General features: G+C 50.3%; 1 protein-coding gene across 1 annotated transcript; it reads right to left on the bottom strand.

Annotated features, from left to right (window-relative positions):
- Positions 1-233: 233 nt before the first annotated feature.
- On the bottom strand, positions 234-22,443 carry LOC133347805 (homeobox protein BarH-like 2). Its single transcript, XM_061560427.1, has 6 exons — positions 22,265-22,443; positions 11,182-11,551; positions 8,158-8,234; positions 6,187-6,508; positions 4,338-4,422; positions 234-3,214 (listed from the first exon to the last, which is right to left on the bottom strand). Exons 2-6 carry the CDS (start codon positions 11,541-11,543, stop codon positions 2,651-2,653), a joined length of 1,410 nt encoding a protein of 469 aa, XP_061416411.1. The 5' UTR covers positions 11,544-11,551; positions 22,265-22,443; the 3' UTR covers positions 234-2,650.
- Positions 22,444-23,346: the final 903 nt, after the last annotated feature.

A 23,346-nucleotide genomic window follows, 5' to 3' on the forward strand; every position in this document is an offset into this window, starting at 1 on the left:
AGGGGGGCCCGCCACCCGGGGGGGGGGGGGTTCCCGCTGGGGTGAGATCTCACCCCGTCCATCTCCAAGCCCCGCTTTAGAGACGGACGCTGTAGAATAGGCCGACGTTTTGGGCAACGATGAGCCCGCAGCACAAAGAGGAAGACAGAACGATTGTAACCGTTCGTCGCTCCCTGCTCTCTGCGCTCTGAAACGAAACGTTTCTGGTACCGACGTGTATCCACTCATGGATGGGGGGGGGGGGGGGGGGGGGGCGCTTCCCCACGCCATTCGGGTCGTGGGGGTTGTTTGACCATACTTCACCACGCATCGTCAGTGCGCATTGGTGACGTCGGAGAGTACAGAAGTGCAATACAACGAATGCTGTTGCTGCCCGCCGGTCTTCTGCGTCCGACAAAGTAGCCCGACAGACTCGAATTAAACGTTGCCCCGACCGATGCGCTATGACGGTGCAATACAACGAATGCTGTTGCTGCCCGCCGATCTTCTGCGTCCGACAATGTAGCCCGACAGACTCGAATGAAACGTTGCCCCGACCGATGCGCTATGACGAAGGCCACTTGTCTTCTTCATCTGTGACCTACGATACATGTGTTGGTGCCCAGTTTTTAGGCAGTGCTATATTGAAGAACGTATTGGCGAGCGATTGTTCACAATACAGTTTTGTTGGGTTAGATCGCGTAAATAAACACACACGCGTCGCAAATAAATATTTACACGATTTAGCACGGAAAAAAAAACACCTGTACGATGGGTATTGGTCGCGAAAGCCGACTGACTACCTGTGAAACTGAGTAATTGTTGATTTGAAGCTTTCGTGACTGCAGGAATCCATACCCTTTAGTTCTTTCGGTAAAGTCACGTCGGTAGAAAATTAATAGATCACGACGTTTCGATCGCAACACAAGTAATCGTCATCAGGTGGGACAACCACAGCAATGGAACATTCAAGACACAAGCGGTGCGATGGTGGCCATGCGACCCAAACTATGCTCCCGTATAGTGAACAACTGCTGTCGGCGCTCCTTTAACAGAGGAAACGCAGAAACTAGAACTCTCTCTCTCGGTCTCGTCTCTGCTACTGCAGCACGCTTCCCCTGCAGAGGCGACCTCAACGTTGGCATTTAGCTCCTGAACGCGTTTGCCCATCGTGAGTAAAAGCAATAATTAGGCGACGGTTCTGCTAAACTGTGCGCCAGCCCAACTCGTGAATGATTATTCATCCATTCTTCACACTGCGGACGGCTGTGTGGGGGGCGACGCCCAGACTGGCTCTGCCTGCAGGCATTATCCACGGGGGGGTGGGGGGGGGGGGTGATTTACCGATGTTCCCCTCTCATCACCAGCGGCGCCACGCCATGCCGCCGAGACCAATTGGCCCGGGGTTTCCCCGCATAGCACCCACGGTCCTGGCGACCTCAACCACGGTCCGTCCACCTACTCGTGCCTGACCAACCGTGTCGGTTCAAATGCAAACCAAGCCAACGCGAGCTACGGGTCTGCGATGATTACAAAGCACGCGCCACGTGACGGTATAGAGAGCGAAGGTGTACAATGAAGTACTCCCGATTTTACCCACACGCACATAAAGTGTTACATACACAATATCGCTCTCTTAAATCGAGGGAGCGCTCCCCTCCACGTCGCACGTGACAAAAAACACAAAGATCCCCCAGATAGCCTTTAACAGACTTGGAGCAAGTGCTGTTAGCGAGCACCATACGAAGGCTGGGACGGTGTGGGACGTGCTGATGTTTACACACCCGACCGGGTACTCGTTTTAAAAGGCTGCCTCGACTTATGGGAGGGCCCGCGAACGGTTCAGATCTCACTCGCCACTTAGATTAGCCTTGGCCAGGAGTCAAACTCAATGTGCTGGGTTTGCTAGTGCAGTGCGTGAACTGCAGCGCCTCTGCTCCCTACATCACATGTTATACAATCATCAACACGATTTGTGTCTGAACGGCAGAATATACGTAACATGAAAAATAAGTACCAGGGTAGGGAAAAAAAACATCGTTTAAAATGTGGTGAAATACAATGTGAGAAATCTATAAATATATACAGGCAAACCCCGAATAACGTCGGGGATGCGTTCCTGAAAGGTGCGACGACGAGTATGGAAACGACGTCAATCGAAACGATAACAGGGTAGGAGAATGCGAAGGCTGAGAGGCGACGGATAACAGACAGGACGGATGGCGTCAGCAACGTAAGTGTGGGTTTAGGCGACGCAAACCAGGTAGTGGTCTTAATAAAGTGACGACTTATTTGCCAAATGACGTAAAAGGGGGAGACGTAATGAAATGTGGGAAGTGGTAGTGTAGCGGCTAGCGCGCTGCGCTACGAACCCGGCAACCCGAGTTCGATTTCCTCTCACCGCCAACGCCAGTGACGATTATCTGAACCGGTCCTGGGCCTCCGCTAGATCCACTCGGCCTCAAATGAGTATCTGGTGCGGCGTGTAAAATCATCGCCACTAGGGAAACAAAGACGACCGGGCGTGTTGCTGGCCACCCACCCCCTCGTGCACCGTTTTAGCCTTCAAAGGGCGCTCGCAAAAAGCACTTGCCCCAACAGTCTGTTCGGCTATACAGGGAATCTTTGTCTTTGTCCCTTCTAATCAATGCGGCCCCGTTGGTAGATGTGGTTACTCCCGCAGTAGACAACGCTGCTGCCCTAAGCTAGACGCTGCTGCTGCCCGCTCGGGTGCCGCTGAAGAGCCTGGAGCGCGAGCAACTGCCCTGGTGGTCACGACTGCGGCTCGACATGGCAGCGCCCCTCCCCTCGAGGCGTCGTCGTCGCATGTGGCTGAAGCTGGTGATGACAGAGTCGGATTTGTGGCTGGAGTTGAGGCTGCAGCGGGAGAAGTAGCACCACCAGCAGCAGCAGCAGCACCAGGCTCCCTGGCTCCAGGAGACGACGCAGTTGAAGAAGCTTGAGACGCAACTGAGGACACATCTCCGGAGAGTGATGTCGATGCAGCAGGAGATGATGCTGCTGCTGCTGCTGCTGCGGCTGCGTCAGGAGATGGAGAGCTGGGATGGCTTTGGTCCGTGGGCGTTGGGCTGGGGAGGAGGGGAGAGCTGAGCTCCACCTCCTGCTCCATCTGCTGCAACCTCTCCAGCTGCTCCAGGTCTCGGCTGGACGGAATTGAGTCCTTACGGGGTCGACCCTTGGGCTTCGTGGGGGAAAGCAAGCCGCTGCCTACCACCTGTAGAGGCACACGAAGGGGAGACTCACTCAAGGAATCCCTCGGCAGATTGCGAGCCCAGTTGCGCGACCACTTATGCATGCATGGATGTACTGAATGTTGAACTTCTTTCGCACCGTACGTAGTCAACCATGGTAACACTCACTAACACAATTTGTTTTCCTGGGTACTAAGTGTTATGTTTTATTGCTTATGCCTAAAAAGTACATAAAATGGCTATGATTCCCCACAAAAATTGCTTTTGTGACCAGGACTTTATGTTAAAATAGGTAAACTTCTAAATAACAATGTCCTGGTCACAAAAGCAAAGTTTGTGGGAAATAATAGCCATTTTCTGTACTTTTGAGGCATTAGCAATTAGGAAATTTCACTTACTACCCAGGAACAAACATCGTTTTTTTTGTTACACAGTGTTATCGGACGTGTGGAGGAAGGACGAGAAACGAACTCACTCGTTCAGCTACACACTCGCTAGCTCCAAACAGCCTCATGTCTAGACTTGGTGCATGCCAAGCCGTGGCTGCGAGTGTTTATTCGGCCTGTACACTCGCCAGACATTGTGTCATCACGCCTGCTGTGTGCTTAAGGATCATCGCGTCTCACTGGAAGATTAATTCCTGTCCGAGGAGTTGCCCTTCCTGGGGATATTAAGCGAGGGATCAGAAGATATCTGCCGGTACTTTTATGAGCAGTCAAGATGTACCCCAGTTGCGTGTTGATCACCGACACGGCTGGCTGTGATGCAGCCCCGCACATCTGTCTGATCCACCACCGTGTAACGAGGACCATGATAGCATCCACACTTCCTGCCATTGAACAAACTGTGGATTAAAACGCGGGATTCATCGGCCATCGCACTGATTGTGGCCTCATTTGTAGTCCTGGAAGTCTGTGCTGTACTCGATTCAATCTCCACTTAATTAATTGTCCCTATTAAATTGCTTCGCTGTAAAGATCTGCGTGCTATTTTCCCACTGGTCTCGGGATTCTGTCTCTATCAATGCCAACATTTGCTAACATATCTATCTTGGCAATAACCAAGCTTCCTGTAAATACGTATACAGGAAATCAGTTATGCGAAGGTGAGATTTTATCAGTGAAATGATGAAGGAATAGTCCTTACAATTTTCTTCCATTTCATGCGCCGATTCTGGTACCAGGTTTTCACCTGAAGTTGAGTCAGGCCCAGACATCCGGCCAAATCAATCCTGTAGGGAGACACGACAACACCAAACAACAATACTCGCAAACACAACAACACTCAAACACAACCATCAACTCATAAAAATAATCACCACAACAACACTCCAACTGTTGTGGCAGTTATTGGGACTATTTCTAACTCGTGCATTATCTCGCGGATGGTGGGGTACATGGCGGACACGTGAACTCTCATAAAGACAATGCGCATGAACGAAACCCGAGTAAAGAATTGCCTCTCTATTTGGGGACGTTACGCCATCGTAACACAGCAGCCAAATTAATCAAAGGGTTTGCCCAAAACGTAAAACCATTCAAAACAAAACCGATGTTATCATGCTTCCGAGAACTGGCGCACGCTGGAACGCATTACAAGAAGAGCCATTTGCCGTGACCCGTGATCCCGTGCACCCCGTGATCTCGTGCACCCCGTGCACCCCGTGATCTCGTGCACCCCGTGATCTCGTCCCCCCCGTGATCTCGTGCACCCCGTGATCTCGTGCACCCCGTGATCTCGTGCACCCCGTGATCTCGTGTACCCCGTGATCTCGTGCACCCCCCTTGCTGGTGCCAGTGGCTCCCCCCCGCCACGCGCGTCCTGCACGGCACGCGGGCGGTTTCATCGCAGCTCGATTCGGCAAATGCTGCTCGAATATTCGCTTAGGGGCCGTCCATAAATGACGTCACGCGATTTTGGACGATTTTTTTACCCCCCCCCCTCCCCTTGTCACATGGCGTCACAAATAGTCAGACCCCCCCCCCCTCAAATATGACGTCACAAAGCTCTGCCCTATATAATGGAAGGGCCAAGTACGGCACAATTTTTTAAAAAAAAGTGTGCCGTACTTGGCCCTTCCCGTCTTCAACCATTATGCATACGGAGTAGTAACTCTTGCAATCTCTCATTTACTTGATACAGCTGTCGTGGCTGTGACGGTTCCACTTTTATTAATTAAAAATTTTTAGCTACGTGACTTTACCGAAAAAAACCCTAAGAATATGAATCCTTGCAGTCACGAAAGCTTCAAATCTAGAATGAATGATCATCCCGTCGTCGCTGTCGCCCTAAACTCGTCTTGCCGCGGTGACGAGATGTGATCTCCCTCTGGCCTGCTATGCAGAAGGGGGGGGGGGGGCGTGTGGTTCGATACTGAATGGATTTTAATACCGGGAGCAAGTGGAGGGCTTCACCATTGTGGAAAATTGCCCGATGACGCTGGATTGTAATTACCAGCGAAAACGTCGTACTCAAAATTGTAAATGATGTTGATTCACTCTTCAACACACAGGTGGAGCTAAACTAGTGAACTATTTGTCTTTTGTAAACGTGACATTTTTTACCGTTTGGCCGTGTCGGGTAGTGGAGGCTTACGACACATTTATAAAAAGACGCGATCGGACCCAAACACCTTTATTATGAATAACATTGCTCGCGAAAGCCTACGTGTTAAACTGGGTCTAAATGTTAGTGTTGTTATTTGATATTGGCACATTCATTCACCAATGATAGAATTTCACACGTTTATAAATCACTTCACGTACCCCCGGTCACGTGGCTACGTACCACCTGGGGTCCGCGTCCCCCCCCCCCGTTGAGAACCACCAGTTTAACCCCTGCTGAACTCAAGAAACGTATCAACTCTCACCAATTTCATCTTTCAATGCTGCTATTTGTCCCGAGCCGTTGAGCATTTTTTTTGTCCTTTTGGCAACGTGTTAAGCAATTGTGTTAAAAAAAAATGTTCACCGCCACCACACGCGCTCCGACTCACCTGTCGGGCGTGGAGAGGTACTTCTGCTTCTCGAACTTGGTCTCGAGGCACGCGAGCTGCGACTCGGTGAACACCGTCCGGTTCCTGCGGAGCCGCTTCGCACAACGGTCCCGCGGGAACGGCGGGGACACGGCGGGCACCGCAGCACCCCCCCCGGGGACCACCGCACCCCCCACGGGGCCCACCGCACCCCCCACGGGGCCCACCGCACTCCCCCCGGCTCCGGCCTGGGCCCTGGGACCTGGGTCCGAGGAAGTCGCCGATCCCCGAGGAATGGCGGGGATCACCCAGCGCGGCACGGGGGACAGGAAGGTGAAGGGTGCTGAGAGGGAGAGCGGATCGGGGTAACGGGCCGTGGGGGAGGAGGAGAGAGCGGGGGGGGGGGGGGAGTGAATTACGGAGACAGATGATGAAAAGAGAATGGAGAGATTCAACAGACGAGGGATGATGAGGGGGTGATAGCGAGTCGCGCCACGACAGATGTGAGTAGAGACAGGGAAATCACGAGACAGATGGAGAGAGAGACAAAGGCAGGGAGAAAGTGACAGGCACACATCGGGAAAGACAAGCAGAAACGGTGACAGGGAGTGACAGGGGGAGGCATGGAGAGGGCAGGGAGTGACAGGGAGAGGGCAGGGAGAGGCAGGGAGTGACAGGGAGTGACAGGGAGTGACAGGGAGTGACAGGGAGTGACAGGGAGTGACAGGAGAGGAAGGGAGTGACAGTGCAGAGGTGACAGGACGAGGCAGGATTGACAGGGAGAAGTGCAGGGAGATGACAGGAGAGTGCCAGGGAGAGTCCAGGGAAGGGAAGGATGGACAGGATGGAGAGTGCAGGGAAGTGACAGGGAGAGGACAGGGAGATGACAGGGAGAGTTGACAGGGAGTGACAGGGAGATAGGGACAGGGAGGTGACAGGGAGTGACAGGAGAGGACAGGGAGTGACAGGGGAGGGACAGGGCGATGGCAGGGAGTCAGTTAGTGACAGGGAGTGACAGGGAGTGACAGGGAGTGACAGGGCAGTGACAGGAGAGGAAGGGAGGGCAGGGAGAAGTGACAGGAGTGACACGGAGTGACAGGGAGTGACAGGGAGAGACATTGGAGTGACAGGATGAGTCAGGGAGAGGGCAGGGACGTGACAGGGAGAGACAGGGAGTGACAGGAGAGGAGGAGTCGACCGGGAGAGGGCAGGGAGATGGCAGGAGGCAGGAGACAGGGAGATGACAGGAGCTGTCACGGGAGCTGGCCAGGGAGTGACAGGAGAGGAAGGGAGTGACAGGGAGAGGGCAGGGAGAGGCAGGGAGTGACAGGGAGTGACAGGGAGTGACAGGGAGTGACAGGGAGTGACAGGGAGTGACAGGGAGAGTGACAGGGAGTGACAGGGAGTGACAGGGAGTGACAGGGAGTGACAGGGAGTGACAGGGAGTGACAGGAGAGGAAGGGAGAGGGCAGGGAGTGACAGAAGAAGAAGGGAGTGACAGTGACAGGGAGTGACAGGGAGTGACAGGAGAGTGACAGGGAGTGGCAGGGAGAGGCGGGAAGAGAGTTAGGAGCACTCGCGGAGAATGGGCAATCACCACAACGATGACCACGCGCATCTCTTCCGCGGCTCTCGATTCGTTGAAGCGCTTCCACGCTGAATGTGACGTCAGATGGTCACAATCGAGTTTCTATTGCGTTGTTATAAATACATTTTACAATTAAAGGCCATTAAATTATACCAACTATCAGGGACAGACACACATCCATCGGTGAAATGTAAATGACCGTGCAAATGACCTGTAGTGAACGGCACGGCAATTCGTCGCGATGCGTCACGATTTCGTGACCATGTCTGGCGGTTTTGTTACGAGCCGCTGAGTCGAGGCTCGTGCTGCTGCATCGCTAACGTCACCCGGCGGCTCGCTGCGTCTAACAACGTCGCCGTTGCCCTCTTTAAACGCGGTGGTCACTTGGGTGAGCATCAACTCACCGTCCCTCGGGTCAAAGTTGAACTCCACCATGACGTCGTGATTCTCCGCATCCCTCGTGAGGAGGGGTCGCTTCTGCCTGAAGTCAGACGAGCAAGTCGCGGTCACAGCAATGCCGACTGCAATCGTCGCGGACACGGACTGCAAGGGTGGAACGATAGACCCGCTTCTCCGCGCAGAGACTTCATTGACACGGTTTAAACACGTGCGCTTTCGCGAGCCAATATTATCCACGAGGTGTTTTTTTTAAGGATTGATCGCGTTAATATAAATGCGTCGTTAAATCTGCCAACACCCGACACAGCCAGTTAGTAAGTTTGTCACGTAACCAACACATGCCAATTCGTTGCTCGTATAGCACGCCGCAATTATTGATTGACGCTGCACGGCACCGCCACCACAATTTTGTTCAAGAACCGCTTCTCTTTCTCCTCGTTTCTATCGTTTGCTCTGTTCCCTCCATTGGCTAAAATGTAGCAATTGCAGATGGCATGCGTATCCAGAATCAGGATCTTTCTTTTATTTTGGAGGAATCCGATGGAGCTGTAAAGCTCGTCTTCACAGATGTCCAGTCGGGGCGGGTCATTAAGTGACAACAAACAGTACAGCAACAAACAGTACATCAACAAACAAACAGTACAACAACAACAGTACAGCAACAAACAAACAGTACAGCAACAAACAAACAGTACAGCAACAAACAAACAGTACAGCAACAAACAAACAGTACAACAACAAACAAACAGTACAACAACAAACAAACAGTACAACAACAAACAAACAGTACAACAACAAACAAACAGTACAACAACAAACAAACAGTACAACAACAAACAGTACATCAAGAAACAGTACAACAAACAAACAAACAGTACAACAACAACAAACAGTACAACAACAAACAAACAGTACAACAACAACAAACAGTACAACAAACAAACAAACAGTACAGCAACAAACAAACAGTACAACAAACAAACAAACAGTACAGCAACAAACAAACAGTACAACAACAAACAAACAGTACAGCAACAAACAAACAGTACAACAACAAACAAACAGTACAACAACAAACATACAGTACAGCAACAAACAAACAGTACAACAACAACAAAAAGTACAACAACATAACAGGAGTGCAAAGGATAAGAAAGGTAAGCAAATCACCAAAAAAAGTTTTTATTTTTTATTTTTTTAAGTTTGTATGCTTACCTTGCCTATACTTTGCACTCCTATCGTGTTTTATTTTAATAAAATAAAAAATAAACTTTTTTTTACATCTTACCAGAAAAAGCTCACTTTAGCGATTAATTTTTTTTTTACAGAAGCAACTTGGCCACAAATGGTAACTCAACGAAGCGGCTCATCGCGTGCGAATGTTTCGCAGAAAAATAATCGAAATAATCTAAAACGCATGTTTCGAAATGTGAAGGGGAAAAAGCGGAGGAGCCTTGAGAAAAAAATCCACGCGACCACGGTGAGAGCAGCCGTCGGGGTCGGGATCAAACCACCGACCTCCTGAGTAGCAGGCGAGGAAGGTGACGTCACCTCACCGTGGCCGCCCCGTGAGTAGAGGAATATTATTTGACGATTTGTGTACTTAGCAAATAATAATTTCCTACACGAACGGAGCTTGGGAACAGATTCACGAGCATTATCTCTCTTCAGGTCTTCTTGGTTCTTTCGGTAAAGTCACGTAGAAGGGAAGTAATAAAATAATAAAAATAAAACATACGTGACTTTAGGGAAGTAATAAAATAATAAAATAATAAAAATAAAACATAATATTTTTATTTTTATTATTCTATTACTTCCCTTCTACGTGACTTTACCGAAAGAACCAAGAAGATGAATCTCTGGAGCGGTGGTGCAGCGGTTAGCGTGCCGCACTACGAACCCAGCGACCCAAGTTCTAAGCCCGCTCACGACCAACGCCAGTGACGTTTATCTGAACCGACCCTGAGCCTCCCCTAGGTTGACTCATCCTCAAATGAGTACCTGGTATGATGTGTAAATATCGCCACTAAAGGAGACAAAGGCGGTCGGGCGTGGGGTGTTGGCCACCATCGTGTGTCGTTCACGCCTTAATAGGTGCTCGCGATGAGCACTTGCCCAAAAAGTCTGTTTAGGCTAGACGGGGGATCTGTGTATTTGTCTTTGGTGAGTAACTGGAACGAACAGAGCATGGCTCTGTTCTGGGGGTGGGGCTTAGTCTTCAGGGGGCGGGGCTTAGGCTTCAGGGGGCGGGGCTTAGTCGTCAGGGGGCGGGGCTTAGTCTTCAGGGTGCGGGGCTCAGTCTTCAGGGGCGGGGCTTAGTCGTCAGGGCTTAGGCTTCAGGGGCGGGGCTTAGTCGTCAGGGGGTGGGGCTTAGTCTTCAGGGGGCGGGGCTTAGTCTTCAGGGGGCGGGGCTTAGTCGTCAGGGGGCGGGGCTTAGTCGGCAGGAGCAGGGGCTTAGTCTTCAGGGGGCGGGGCTTAGTCTTCAGGGGGTGGAGCATCGCCACCTCTGCCCCTCCCCCTTACCTCCCCGTTACCATTTAAACCCCGCCAATGCATTATTTATTGGCGTTTCTCGATCCGCCTCTGTAAAGCCGTGAATTACAAACGAGCGTCTGATAATGTTCAACAACGACCCGTGTCCTTCACTGATCTCAAGGCTTCTTTCAAGAGGGTCCTGCATGGGGATGTTTGTCCAATTCCTTTTTAAAAACGAGGAATTCGTTTTTTTGCCCATTTGTCGGAGGACACTGAAGCGAGTGTTCGGAGAAATCCCGCCAATGCTACACGATGAGATAACAACACTAACGGGCTCGGCTTGCTGTACTGCCGCCTTCTATCAACCTCGCACACCCAGCGGGGTTTGTGAGTTTCACAAATCTTTACGTGATCCATCAAACCTCTCGCCTCCAAAGCGCTGACTTGCAGCCCCGCAGAGACCCCCCCCCCATCGTTAGCCCCGCGGCACCCGTGTTTCTGCTGTTATTGTGTTGTCATTGCCGTCCCTGTATTGTTTGTTGTTGTTGTCGTACTTGCGTCTGTCCGATGTCGCCAAGTCCACGAAGGAGTCGTCCTCGCTCTCCCGTCCGTCGCTGTCGCCCTTCAGGATCTCCTCCACCATGAACGATATGTAGCGGCGCCTCGGGGCCCCAAGGGCACCTGGGAAGCGCGGGGGCACGCCGGCACCGACGCTGCCCGAGGGAGGAAAGAGACCATGGGTGCCCGAGGGGTAGAAGAGGTCTGGGATCTCGTCGGGATGGAAGTGCCCTGGCGGCGCGAGGAGGCCTCGCTTCTCCAGGGTGGCGAGCGCTCCGCCCAGGTGTCCTCCTCTCATCGCTCGCCCCGGGGGCGTCAGCCGCAGGTCCATGGGGGAGTGCTGCAGGTCACGTGACATGTTGGGGGCTGCGAGCGCAAAGAGTGAAAAGGGTTGTGGGGGGGGGATTTAGCAACCACGGAACGGCTCATCCCTCTACCGTACCCTCACCCCATCCCATACAGAACTCTCACCCCATCCCATACAGAACTCTCACCCCATCCCATACAGAACCCTCACCCCATCCCATACAGAACTCTCACCCCATCCCATACAGTACCCTCACCCCATCCCATACAGAACTCTCACCCCATCCCATATAGAACTCTCCTCTCACCCCATACAGAATTCTCATCCCCTCCCATACAGAACCCTCCTCTCATCCTAAAAATAACCTTCCTTCCATCCCAAACAAAAACATCCTCTCATTCTAAACAGAACCGTCGTCTTACCCGATACAAATGACCATCTAATAGTTATGAGGCATGTGCAGCGTGTAGCGGCGACCTTGCATGTGAACGCAGACGACGAGTGCACCTGGTTAGGCGAGCGGTGGTGACGGAGTTTGGGAGACCCTGGCAAGATCATCCCGCATGCACTAAGCGGCCACGCGTGGCGTGTATCGCCTCTGCTCAATCGATGATGATATATCATTGTACATTTTTTTTAACAATGTTTGTTTTACCTTTGTGTTAATGATGGGTGCATTAACATTGGATTACAGCGTTTCCAGATGTCCGTTCAATTAAATGAAATGCGGAAGGGATTGTTTGGACACAGTTAGGTAGTAAATCACACACATGCAACTATGTTTTTTTGTTGACCGGATTAATGATTAGAAACATTCGCGTTGGGTGCCCAAATGTTCACCCCCGCGGCGTGCAGCCAGCGCAGGTAACACACAGCTCGGTCTGCCGGAGCCGTGCGTGAGTTCCCAGCCACGTGTGCACCTGTGCCCTGGTTGGTGGATCGTGCAAAGATTGATCCTGGGTGATGCAATTCCTGTATCGGGCCCTGCATGAGGTCGCGCATCTCAGAGCGCGCGGTGATCTTTGCACGATCCACCCACCCGGGTGTCCCGGGGAGTATTTAAAGCCGAGATAAAGACCCACATTTATAGCCCAAACAGGGACTAATGAGGCAAGTGCTATCTTAAATTTGGAGCTTTCGTGACTGCAGGAATTACTGTTTGGTTCTTTCGGTAAAGTCACGCATAAAGATAAAATAATAAATTAAATAATAGCATACGACGTTTCGATTGCAACACAAGCAATCATCATCAGGAATAAATGAAATAGTAACAAAAATCTAACCATAAAACTATAGACAGACATGTTACTCTCGCTCTCTCTATGTATCTTGGTGATATCTGTCTGCTTATATGCCTGTCTATAGTTTTCTGGTTAGATTTTTGTTGCTATTTCATTTATACCCGAAGTTGATTGCTTGTGTTGCAATCGAAACGTCGTATGCTATTATTTAATTTATTATTTTATCTTTATACGCGACTTTACCGAAAGAACCAAAGAGTAGAGGCAAGTGCTGTTAACGAGCACCTATGAAGGCCAGCACGGCACAGTGAGCATTGGGCGATGTTTACTTGCCGCTAATAATGCCCTTCCTTCGTTGCGTGATCCTCGAGATCTGTTCAGGAGGAGGGTGCTGCCTGCATTCGGGAGGCTTGGACAAATTACATTTGTGCGTAGTTGGTAAATGTGGGAGGAATTTGGAATTCCCGGAGAAATCCACGCGATACGGAGCGATAACCACTCGGGCGCACAAACGGAACTTACTTTGTGCTGCCAAACCGCACATGCGTATGATGCGGACGATTTGCATAATCGTGTGACTGTATGCGTATATTCTCGGTGTAGTGTGTGCGCCAGTAAATTAGGCATATATACACAGACACACACTTTAGGTGCACATTGCACCGCTACGTGGCCTGTATAGCGAATTTGTATAAACTGCAAGAGAAACAAAAATAACGCTGATAATTATACAAACCACCACCACAATCGTAAGAGGCCAATTCGAATTGCACCTTTGTTTTCACAAGGGAGAGCTGGCCGAGATAACACGGGTACCGCCATCACGGTCACTCTACGGACAGAGCAGCGAGTTCAACGCAGCGCACCTTGAATCAGAGGCAAACTCAAACTTCGCGTTTAACACGTCGGCTTTCGCGACCAATATTATTCATCTTCTTGGTTCTTTCGGTAAAGTCACGTAGAAGGGAAATAATAAAGTAATAATAAAACATAATAAAATTCTCACGACGTTTCGGCCACAATGTAAGCAGCCGTCCTCTGGTGAAGAACAGGGCTGTTGGAAAGACAGCGTGTCATTTGGACGCTGTCTTTTTACCGAAAGAACCAAGAAGATGAAACCCTGCAATCGAAATATTATTCATAATAAAGGTGTTTTGGGTAAGATCGCGTGAGTATAAATGTGTTGTCTTCTTCTTCTGTCGTATGGCATTGTGAAATGCAACAGTTTACAATTTTTCTTTTTGATCGCCATAAATGAATGCAAAGGTTCCTCATCCAGTCCAATGATGTGATTGACGCAGTGTGGATTTCAGTGATACTGCCACGATGTGCATGGATGGAGCATTCATTGGTGACGTGCTTGATGGTTTTGACTTCTCCACAGTCGCAGTTGGGCGATTATTTGATCTTCCATTCATGTAAAGTGTTCGCACATCTGCCGTGTCGTGTTCGAGCGCGGTTCAGTGTGGCCCCGCTGAAGCAATTGTTTCTTGCTGTGGTTGTCCCACCTGATGACGGACGCTTGTGTTGCGCCCGAAACGTCGTGATTTAATTTATTGTATTGTATACCCACGTGACTTTACCGAAATAACCAAAGAGTTCCTTTAGATCTTGATGGAGCGGCAGAGTGAAGTTCTTCATGATCTCGTTGTTGTACTCCGGTGTCGTCGCCAGCACAGCAAGCCACGGGAGTGGAGTAGACTTGAGGCAACCGCTGATGATACGAAGCGCCTTGTTAATTTCGGCGTCGACAAGGTTCGTGGGGGGGGGGGGGGGGGGGGGCTTGCACCCCACACCGGGGCACAGAACTCCGCAGTGGAGTGAACAAGGGTCTGCGCATCGATAATCTTCAACGTGCTGGCATTGCTTCCCCAGGTTTTTCCTGCCAAGTTTTTGAATAATATTCACTCGTGCTTTCAGTTCACCTTTAGCTTGTTTGAGGTGGTGGTGGTGGCAGTTAAGCGTCCGATCCAGGGTAACTCCTAGATACACCGAGGGTGTTTCGTCATGCCTTAGCTTCGCCCCGCAGAAGTTAACGTTCACCGTTTTCGAAACTTGTCTGTTGTTCAGGTGGAAGGCGGAGACGACACTCCGCCATTAAATCACGTGGAAATCACGTTACATCACATTTACTCAGTCACATCCCACGACTGGATGAGGACCCGCAACCGCCCAGCCCCCTCCCCTCCCCCGCTCCCCACCGGTGCCGGATAATCCTCGTAGCAAAAGTAGATACATATGTAGTAAGTAGTAGCGACACGTGTAGTAGCTACGGGTTCCGCACTTTCAAGGGCCCCGCGCTAAATTATTTCAAACGATCAATTCCGGTTTAGTGATTCTGCACTTGATCTATTGCTATAGTACAATACTGCCTTCAACTTTTATGAACAACTGGGTGTTTAAGGTTAGCGATTTGTCATATTATCTGGCTGTATAGCAAATGAAAACATGCAATTACTTAACTATGCAAGTAAAAAAAGTACGTGTTTTAATATTTACGTTTTTTAAATTTAGGGCCCTTTATAACATATGTTACAGGCCCCGCACTAGCTTAATCGGGCACTGCCCCCTCGTGCCGTACGGATTGTGTGGGGTTGGCGAAGGCAGGGAACATAGACGCGGTAACAGAGGTAAAGTACGTAAATCTATTGTCGCTACGATGCCATTAACTCCTCGTAAGCCCGCGAGCTCTATGGGCAACCTGTGTGTGCGCGCGAAGTGGCCACTCGACTGAATCCGCTGCGCACAAGTGACGCACACGCGGTGATCGAGATGCGAGTGGCACTTCAACAGAGCCCGGCGTGAGAATGGCTAATTACAGGCCGACATCAAACATCGAGCCCAGGAGGTATGACAATGCGGACTGCGTCTTAAGCGTATTTAATGTGGCGCTGCACTCTGATGTTGTAGGAGAACACGTTTATTTAAAAAAAAGTATATTTAATTAAGTAGAACGTGTTGTCTATATTTATTTAAAGTTGCGGATTTGGATGCGACGTCACATTTCTCAAATAACCCCCCCCCCCCCTCGTCACACATCGTCACAAATGTCTGACCACCCCCACCCCCCCCCCCAGGTGCGTGACGTCATTTATGGACGGCCCTTTATCCGGTTATCTGGTTCGATCAAAGGAGAAGTCCTTTCTCACAAAGCATCGCGAGCGCACGTGCGGCGTCGCTAGCGCACCCACAGTGTCGCACTGCTCGACATTGGAATGAATGACGGCCCCGAACTGTAACCCGAGAACGGACACGAGATTACACAAAGCGCAATTAAAGATGCCACGGAGACAACAGGCCCGTGAACAGGGCAGCAGCAACAGCGGAGAGAATCACTGATTGGTCAATGACAGCGGTGGCCTTAGCAGCGCGAAGAGGAACCACGGTGGGTGGACGGGTGGAGCAGGAAGATTCCATTGCAGATCGCAACAGCGACGACAAAAACGCATCGTCGGGAGGAGAGCCGTCTCTCTCTTCTCTCTCTCTCGAGACGAGAGCGAGGGGGTATTCAAGTTGTGACACAAACAGAAGCAGCTGCTGCCCTCCGCGAGACGGAACGCGTGGAGAGGTCTCGGAGCAGAAGGATTAAGCGAGTCAAGCTGTAGGGAACACAAGCGAACCGATTTGATAATACCTCAATCGTGGAATTATATCTCTCAATCATACTGTTTAAAACGGGGGAGGATACCGATTTGAATAATGAAAGACCCGTTCGCCTCATACAGCGAGAATATAAATGCTTCACCACGATCAAAGAGAGGCGAATTATTAACCGTTTCGAGGCAACCGATGTAACAAAGCAGGGTTTAGAAAATAGCGTCTACCATTTAACGCGAACATACCCTCCGAGAATACAGGTAATTAACTGCATAGTATTCTCTGTTCTTTCGGTAAAGTCACGTAGACGGGAAACAAAAAAATTATAAAAATATAAAACATTACAATTCTCACGACGTTTCGACTGCAACACACAAGCAATCGTCGTCAGGTGTGATTTTTTTTTTTTGAAAAAAGTGGCGTTTTTTTCTTAACGTTTAAATCAAATTTTAACTGCATAGCATTGCAGGCCAATGACAAGTGTCGACTTCTATTTCAGGAGGCTCTTGCGTTTGGGCGATTTGGCCAACTCCACGTGAATGACGAGCGCGAGTTTGCGTTGCGGTGGAAGCGCCGGTACCCAGAGGGACCACGACGCACAGACGAATTCATGAAACGACGTGACGTTCGCAAATAGAGTAGCGTGCGTAAGAACAACTCTTACACTAGGAGACGTCCTTTACCAGTGGCAAAATATAGGTGATAGGTTTTTTTTTTTTACCCTTTCAACTGGTAACAATTATAAAGGTGTCAGTTTTTGTAACAGTTGAAAAGGTAAAAACCCTATCACGACAAATCTTACGTTATACTCGCAGGCGGGCATGACGAGAACGAAGCCTGTGCGGTCACGATCACGCGTTCCGCTCCATGAACCTGCAAGCTTCTACATCTTGGACGACACCCCGTGACTTCGAGTGTGACTCGAATGAACGATGAAGACTTCGCCCAGAGGCTGGCACTCGTCGTCTTTCAGGTGGCACTGACATGAAAACACGATGGACCACACATGCAGTAAAACACTGTGCTCTGGGCTCCTACAACGGAGGAGGAGGAACAGCAGAACCACACGAACTGGAAGTCCTGTAGTTCTTTCTAGATTTGAAGTTGTCGTGACTGCAATGATCCATACTCTTTGGGTTCTTTCGGTAAAGTCACGTGGGTGAAAATAAAATAAAATAAAACATTCTAAATTCACATGGTTGACAGGCCTCGACATTGGCATTCAGCTCATTTTGCCATCATGCGCGAGAACAGAATGGGATTTATATATATATATTTTTTTTATAGAATGGGATTTGATCATTGTAGTGGTGGTGGTGGTAAATGAAGTGCAGATGCGACGCGTATAGCCCCTGCAATTGTTGTATCGAGGTTGAATTTGTCTCTATTGTTGACTCGGCTCTCACGCAAAGACGTTGGCAACAGTCTCCTTCTCAACGCGTATTTGTTGCCGATTCTGCGAATATCACCATTGGCTATTTTGTTAAGATAGCCAAGCACGCGTGGTTATCGATTTTCATTGTGTGTACGGTGGACTTCCTTCGCACCGTACGTGGCTAGCTGTGCTAATTAGAGGTGCGGGAATTTTTTTTTCGGTAGTATCGTGGGTTGTATATTAATAACATCAGTTTGATTTGTAATTAACCGGTACGTCGTGCTATGTCACAATATTTGATGATAATAATAACAATTACATTAATCGGTTTTAGCGTCACACTCTACAGGAGACGAACTCCTCTGTTGACCGACGATGTCGGCATGTTGGAATACGCGAGAGACTTCGAGAAATGCGAGACCTTTAGGGTGACTCCTTGTCTTGCGGGTGATACCAGTCAACCCCAAGGCTCAAGTGTCTGGGAGCCCCACATTCGGATTGGGTGGTTTTAGGATTTATTTTTTAGACATGAGCGCAGACTGGACTACATTGCTTGTCACAGATGTCAGCTGTCTAACGCTTCCAGAATAGCATTAGAATTTACATCAATCAGCCACGATCGTCTGAAATGCATTATGCATCGCTCAAAAAAAAATTAAAGACGGATGCATACGCTCTATATAAACTCACATATATATATATATAAAATATGGAGTGGATACACGTCATCGTCAACTTTCCTTGGTCGGTGAATTGCACACCAGCGCGAGAGAGATTATTGTGTGTCGTAGTGGACACTATATCTCATCTCTCTAGGCCGACTCGCTGGTCCTCACCGGTGAACCAAGCGATTCGTCTTGCGCGCAGTGTGACCCTGAAGCCGACATAAAGCGAGGAAAGCCCTTGCCATCTGTTCCTATAGCAGGACAAGACCAAATATAAAGTTTCCCCGTCTCGCATTGACAGACTTTTTGGAGCAAGTGCCGTTAGCGAGTACTATTGAAGGCCGTCATGGAACACGAGGGGGGCGAGTGGCCAGCACCACCCATGACCGCCTTTGTCTCTCCAGTGGCGATGTTAACACACCGATCCAGGAACTCATATGAGACCGAGTCGACCGAGGAGAGGCCCAGAACCCGGTTGAGATAATCGTCACTGATGTTGGCTGGAGGCGGGAATCGAACTGGGGTTGCCAGATTCATAGATCAGCGCGCTAACCGCTACACGACCACTCACCACAAGACGCACATGCGCGCGCACGTACACACGCGCACACACACACAAACACGCGCAACCACGCACAACCACGCATCCACACACACAACCACGCACACACACACACAACCACGCACGCACACACACACACCACGCACGCACACACACACACAACCACGCACGCACACACACACACACACAACCACGCACGCACACACAACCACGCATCCACACACACAACCACGCACCCACACACACAACCACGCACACGCTCTGGCTTGTAGCAGTTTAGACAAACGCGATTCGCACCGAGGCACGGCCATTTAGAGTGTTTAGATTGAATTGTTGATGTTGGACTACGGTACATTTTACATTTTGTACCTTATATGATCATACGAGTCACGGTTAATTTTAACAAAATAAATATAACAAATGTAATTTCATAACATGATAAAGGACAACACATACGGTGTATGCACAATATTGGCCAATTATTGTTTTAAGTATGTTCCTGTTACACGTCGGAATAAATCCGGAACAGCCGGAGAAACCCCACGGCCACGCACACGAAACTGGGGCACTCAAAACCTCACACAGATCTCTTTAAGAACCCACCGTCCTGCAATCCCGGCCGAGGCCACCTCGCATCCTAACGAGGTTGGGAGTTTCACAGATCTCTACGTGACCCACCAACCCATGCATCCAGACAGCCGCCGGCTCACACGGGTACACCGATCCATCGCGCCCGACCACTCTCCACCCGCAGTCTGTAGAACAGTTCCAACGACTACCCCCCCTTCCGAAATTCTGGACATTTGCCAAAAACGATCATTTTAACTAACTGTTTAACAACTTACGAACAAGCAACTTTGTTTTTATTAGACCAGGTAAGGCCCACTGAGCTATATCGATATTTTTCAGAAGCAACATGGCCAACAAGTGACCGGCTTATCACGTCGAAATTCAAAGCAGCCAAATACTCTACACGCATGTTTATAATTGTGGAGGGAAACCCCGAAGGACGCCGAGAGAAAAATCCACGCGAACACGGGGAGAACATGCAAACTTAAAATAAACAAGCGTCACGGTTGGGATCGAACCCATGTTCTCCTGCATACCTGGCGAGGGAATTAACATCTCGCCACCGCTTGCATATCCCATAATTGCCTGGGTTTATCATTGTTTACTTACTGAGTAAAATAAACCCACGGTGATAATTCACTCGAAAGGAATTGGGGTGGAGTTGGTGGCGCAACGGTGATATAATTAAGCGATCTGCGCGATAAATCCGGCCAAGTTCGATTCCCGGGCCATGTCCGAGGCGTTGCTGGGTCTCCCCGTCATCACCATCCTGGCGAAGTGTGACCACACAACTCCCACGACCGACACAGCCAGCGTGGCGAGAGGCCTCCATCCAGCAGTAGATTCACCAAGGGCTCTCTCAGCTATCGTGCCATTATTAGTTTGTGAAAATAGACTGGGAAGAGTGTGACTGGGCCAGTTTCTCCCGGTGAAGGTGCATCCACCCCCCCTTCCCGAGAGAGGCGGCGATCTACCTCCCACTCGCTTCACGAGGTCACCCCCCGTGTCGTCGTGCGCTACACTCTGGGCTCGCAATCGGGAGCGGGATTTTCCCGACGTCGCGCCTCGTAAAAGGCCAATTATATGGTTCACCGATGACGATGGTATGTGTCTATGTACACGTGGCGAACACGAGACGGAGTGCGATGTAGCTCCAGGTAGAGACTGACCCTGCCCTGTGATTTGAAGCCGTTCATTCTCTCTCTGGGGCCGTCATTTCTTTGGGGGCCTCGAATTTGTTAGAAAAAAAATAAACTCAGTTTAATTGTATTCATAACGATGGACTCGATTATGTTTGTCCTATGTTTCAGCGCTCTGTAGCTTCGAGAATGCCACTAAAATCAGCGCCGGTAACAGTCGTCTATGCGTTCTGTAAATGACAATATTTAGATATTGTATGCGAGTGAGGTATTCGATATCCCCGATGATATGTACGATATTGTGATTGTAAAAAAAAAAAACTTTAAAAACACGAGTTTGGCCTATTGGACCACGTGAAGGTATCTCGCTTGAGACCAGGCCGAACGGGTCTCTGGGAAGAGTGATGCCAAGTCCCGAGTGCTCGGTTGTAACGTGGAATTGCCCACCAATACGGTCGATGGTGTCACACGAGCGCACTTGGTAATCAATGCCATTAGCGAATAGTATGGTTACCTTTACAGACATGACTGAACGATGCGTACATACATACATACAGACGTACGTACCTACACGGACACATGCATCCAGACACACACACGCACGCACTCCAATACATTACACACATGTGCAGACACTTACATACAGACACAGATCCCCCGTATTGCCTTCACAGACTTGTGGGATAGGTGCTGTTCGCGAGCACCAATGAAGGCCGTAACGGCACACGGGATGGTAGGTGGCCAGCACCACGCCCGGCCGTCCTTGTCTCGGTGTTGGCGACGTTTACAAACAGCACCAGGTTCTCATTTTCGGATAAGTCGACCTAGGGGAGTTCCCAGGACCGTTTCAAATGTTCGTCACGGTTGCTATTGGTCGTGAGCGGGAATCGAACTCGGACCACCGGGATCCTGTAGCCAGTGCGCTCACCACAACTACCGCTCCCCGCACACCCACACGGACTCGCACACCCACACGGACTCGCACACCCACACGGACTCGCACACCCACACGGACTCACACGGACTCACACGGACCCACACGGACCCACACGGACTCACACGGACCCACACAGACTCACACAGACTCACACGGACTCACACGGACTCACACGGACCCACACGGACCCACACACGGACTCACACACCTACACAGACTCACACGGACTCACGGACACAGATGTCGATGCACTCGGCACGCTCAGCGATGCCACGCGAACACAACTTTTCGCAACTCTTCTAATGCGCACTTAAACGAGTGACACACAAACCTCGACACTGATATTAGTTATTAGCCCCATCACCTTTTCATGAAAGGTCCTTCCAATAACCAAAGTACAGCCACGGCGTACTTCAGTACAACCACCGCACATTCCTACTAGCACAAACATTTCGTCGTTTAAATAAACCGCCCATTTCTAAAAACCCACGCATTTTTTTATCTAGCATTTAAAACGACATCGATTAACTTAACACACCGCGCAAAGAAATAAATACATGCAAGTACAAGCCAAGAGGAATGAGAGGTAGAGAGAGAAAAAAATCCGAGTTGAGAGACGCGAAAGAGCTTGATGATGGTGTCGGAGAAGTGAGTGAGTGAGAGAGAGAGAGAAGGCGGGCACCCACCGTACGCGAGTCGGGACCGTCTGTGAGTCTCTCTCCTCGCCGCTCTCTTCCTCGCTCGCTCCTTCACCCAGGTGAGCTCACCTGCGCAGCTCCCCCGCCCACAGCCCAGCCCCGCCCTGCAAGCGGTTTGCCCGCCCACGAGAAGTTACGTGCGGGGTCCGTGTCGTCGTGACGTCTCGCGCAGGTCACGCTTAGGAGATTTCGATGAGTGGTGCGGAGTGTAATCACGATTCTCAATCATCGCCAGCAGCACCAGTAGCACCAGCAGCAGCTGCAGCAGCCATGATCCATCCCCTGCTGGGTGACGGCCTCCCCTAGCCGCCACCCTTCACGATCTTGCCACATGCGAACAATCCGTTGCAGCCAGCGCGTGCACAAAAACAGATGTTATCGCTACATCTCCCTCGGGGGACATCCCTCTCGGACGCGTTGGCTGCCACTCCATCATTCATCTCGACCATCGTCCATCATCCTTCCTAGCCGCGTGTCCTGCCCAAGCGCGCTTACTTTTATTTCGGACGATTTCATTCACCGGCGCACGTTCTCAAATCCGTGTGTTCTTCTCCCTGTCTCTCAAACGCAATTCCAATCACGCATCTCGCCATGCTTCTCTGCACACGCTCAAGCCTGAGTTCCGTATGGCTCTTTGGTGACCGCGTTTGTCATGATTCGTAGATTTAAATCAGGTGCTGGCCTTCATCATGCGCGAGGCATCAAAGTGCACGGTTGATAATCGATTCTATATCCGATTCGCATACAGTACAGTACGTTGTTTTCATGCTAGGCATGGGTGCACAGAGCGACGTGGAGCAAGGCGGCTTCCACCCGCACCTGCGATGGTCACGGTTCAACATGCATCTCCTCGAGGTGTGGGCAGGTTTCTCTCCATGCTGACACTGGGTGTGACTGCACTAATCGAGCAATGTCTCGCTGTCCGGGGCACTCATTGGCGAGAGACGCATGCGCGGCAGTCAATTGGGTGCGACTGAGCAGTGTGATTGGCTGAACTTGCACGTGTCGGGAAGCGGACGATCACTCGCAGAGCAGCAGAACGGACACCTTACTCGCGATTGGTGGTGGGA

The sequence above is a fragment of the Lethenteron reissneri genome, chromosome 26 (genome assembly GCF_015708825.2).
Source record: "Lethenteron reissneri isolate LAM-NWPU_2019-01 chromosome 26, ASM1570882v1, whole genome shotgun sequence".
Lineage (NCBI taxonomy): Eukaryota > Metazoa > Chordata > Hyperoartia > Petromyzontiformes > Petromyzontidae > Lethenteron > Lethenteron reissneri.

Bases quoted from the DNA above. Each gene is read 5' to 3' on its own strand.
- LOC133347805 (XM_061560427.1), bottom strand. From the start codon at position 11,543: ATGTCACGTGACCTGCAGCACTCCCCCATGGACCTGCGGCTGACGCCC. The intron at 4,423-6,186 runs GTGAGTCGGAGC...GTCTCCCTACAG, and splicing joins TACCTCTCCACGCCCGACAG to GATTGATTTGGCCGGATGTC. The intron at 3,215-4,337 runs GTAAGGACTATT...GTGCCTCTACAG, and splicing joins GCATGAAATGGAAGAAAATT to GTGGTAGGCAGCGGCTTGCT.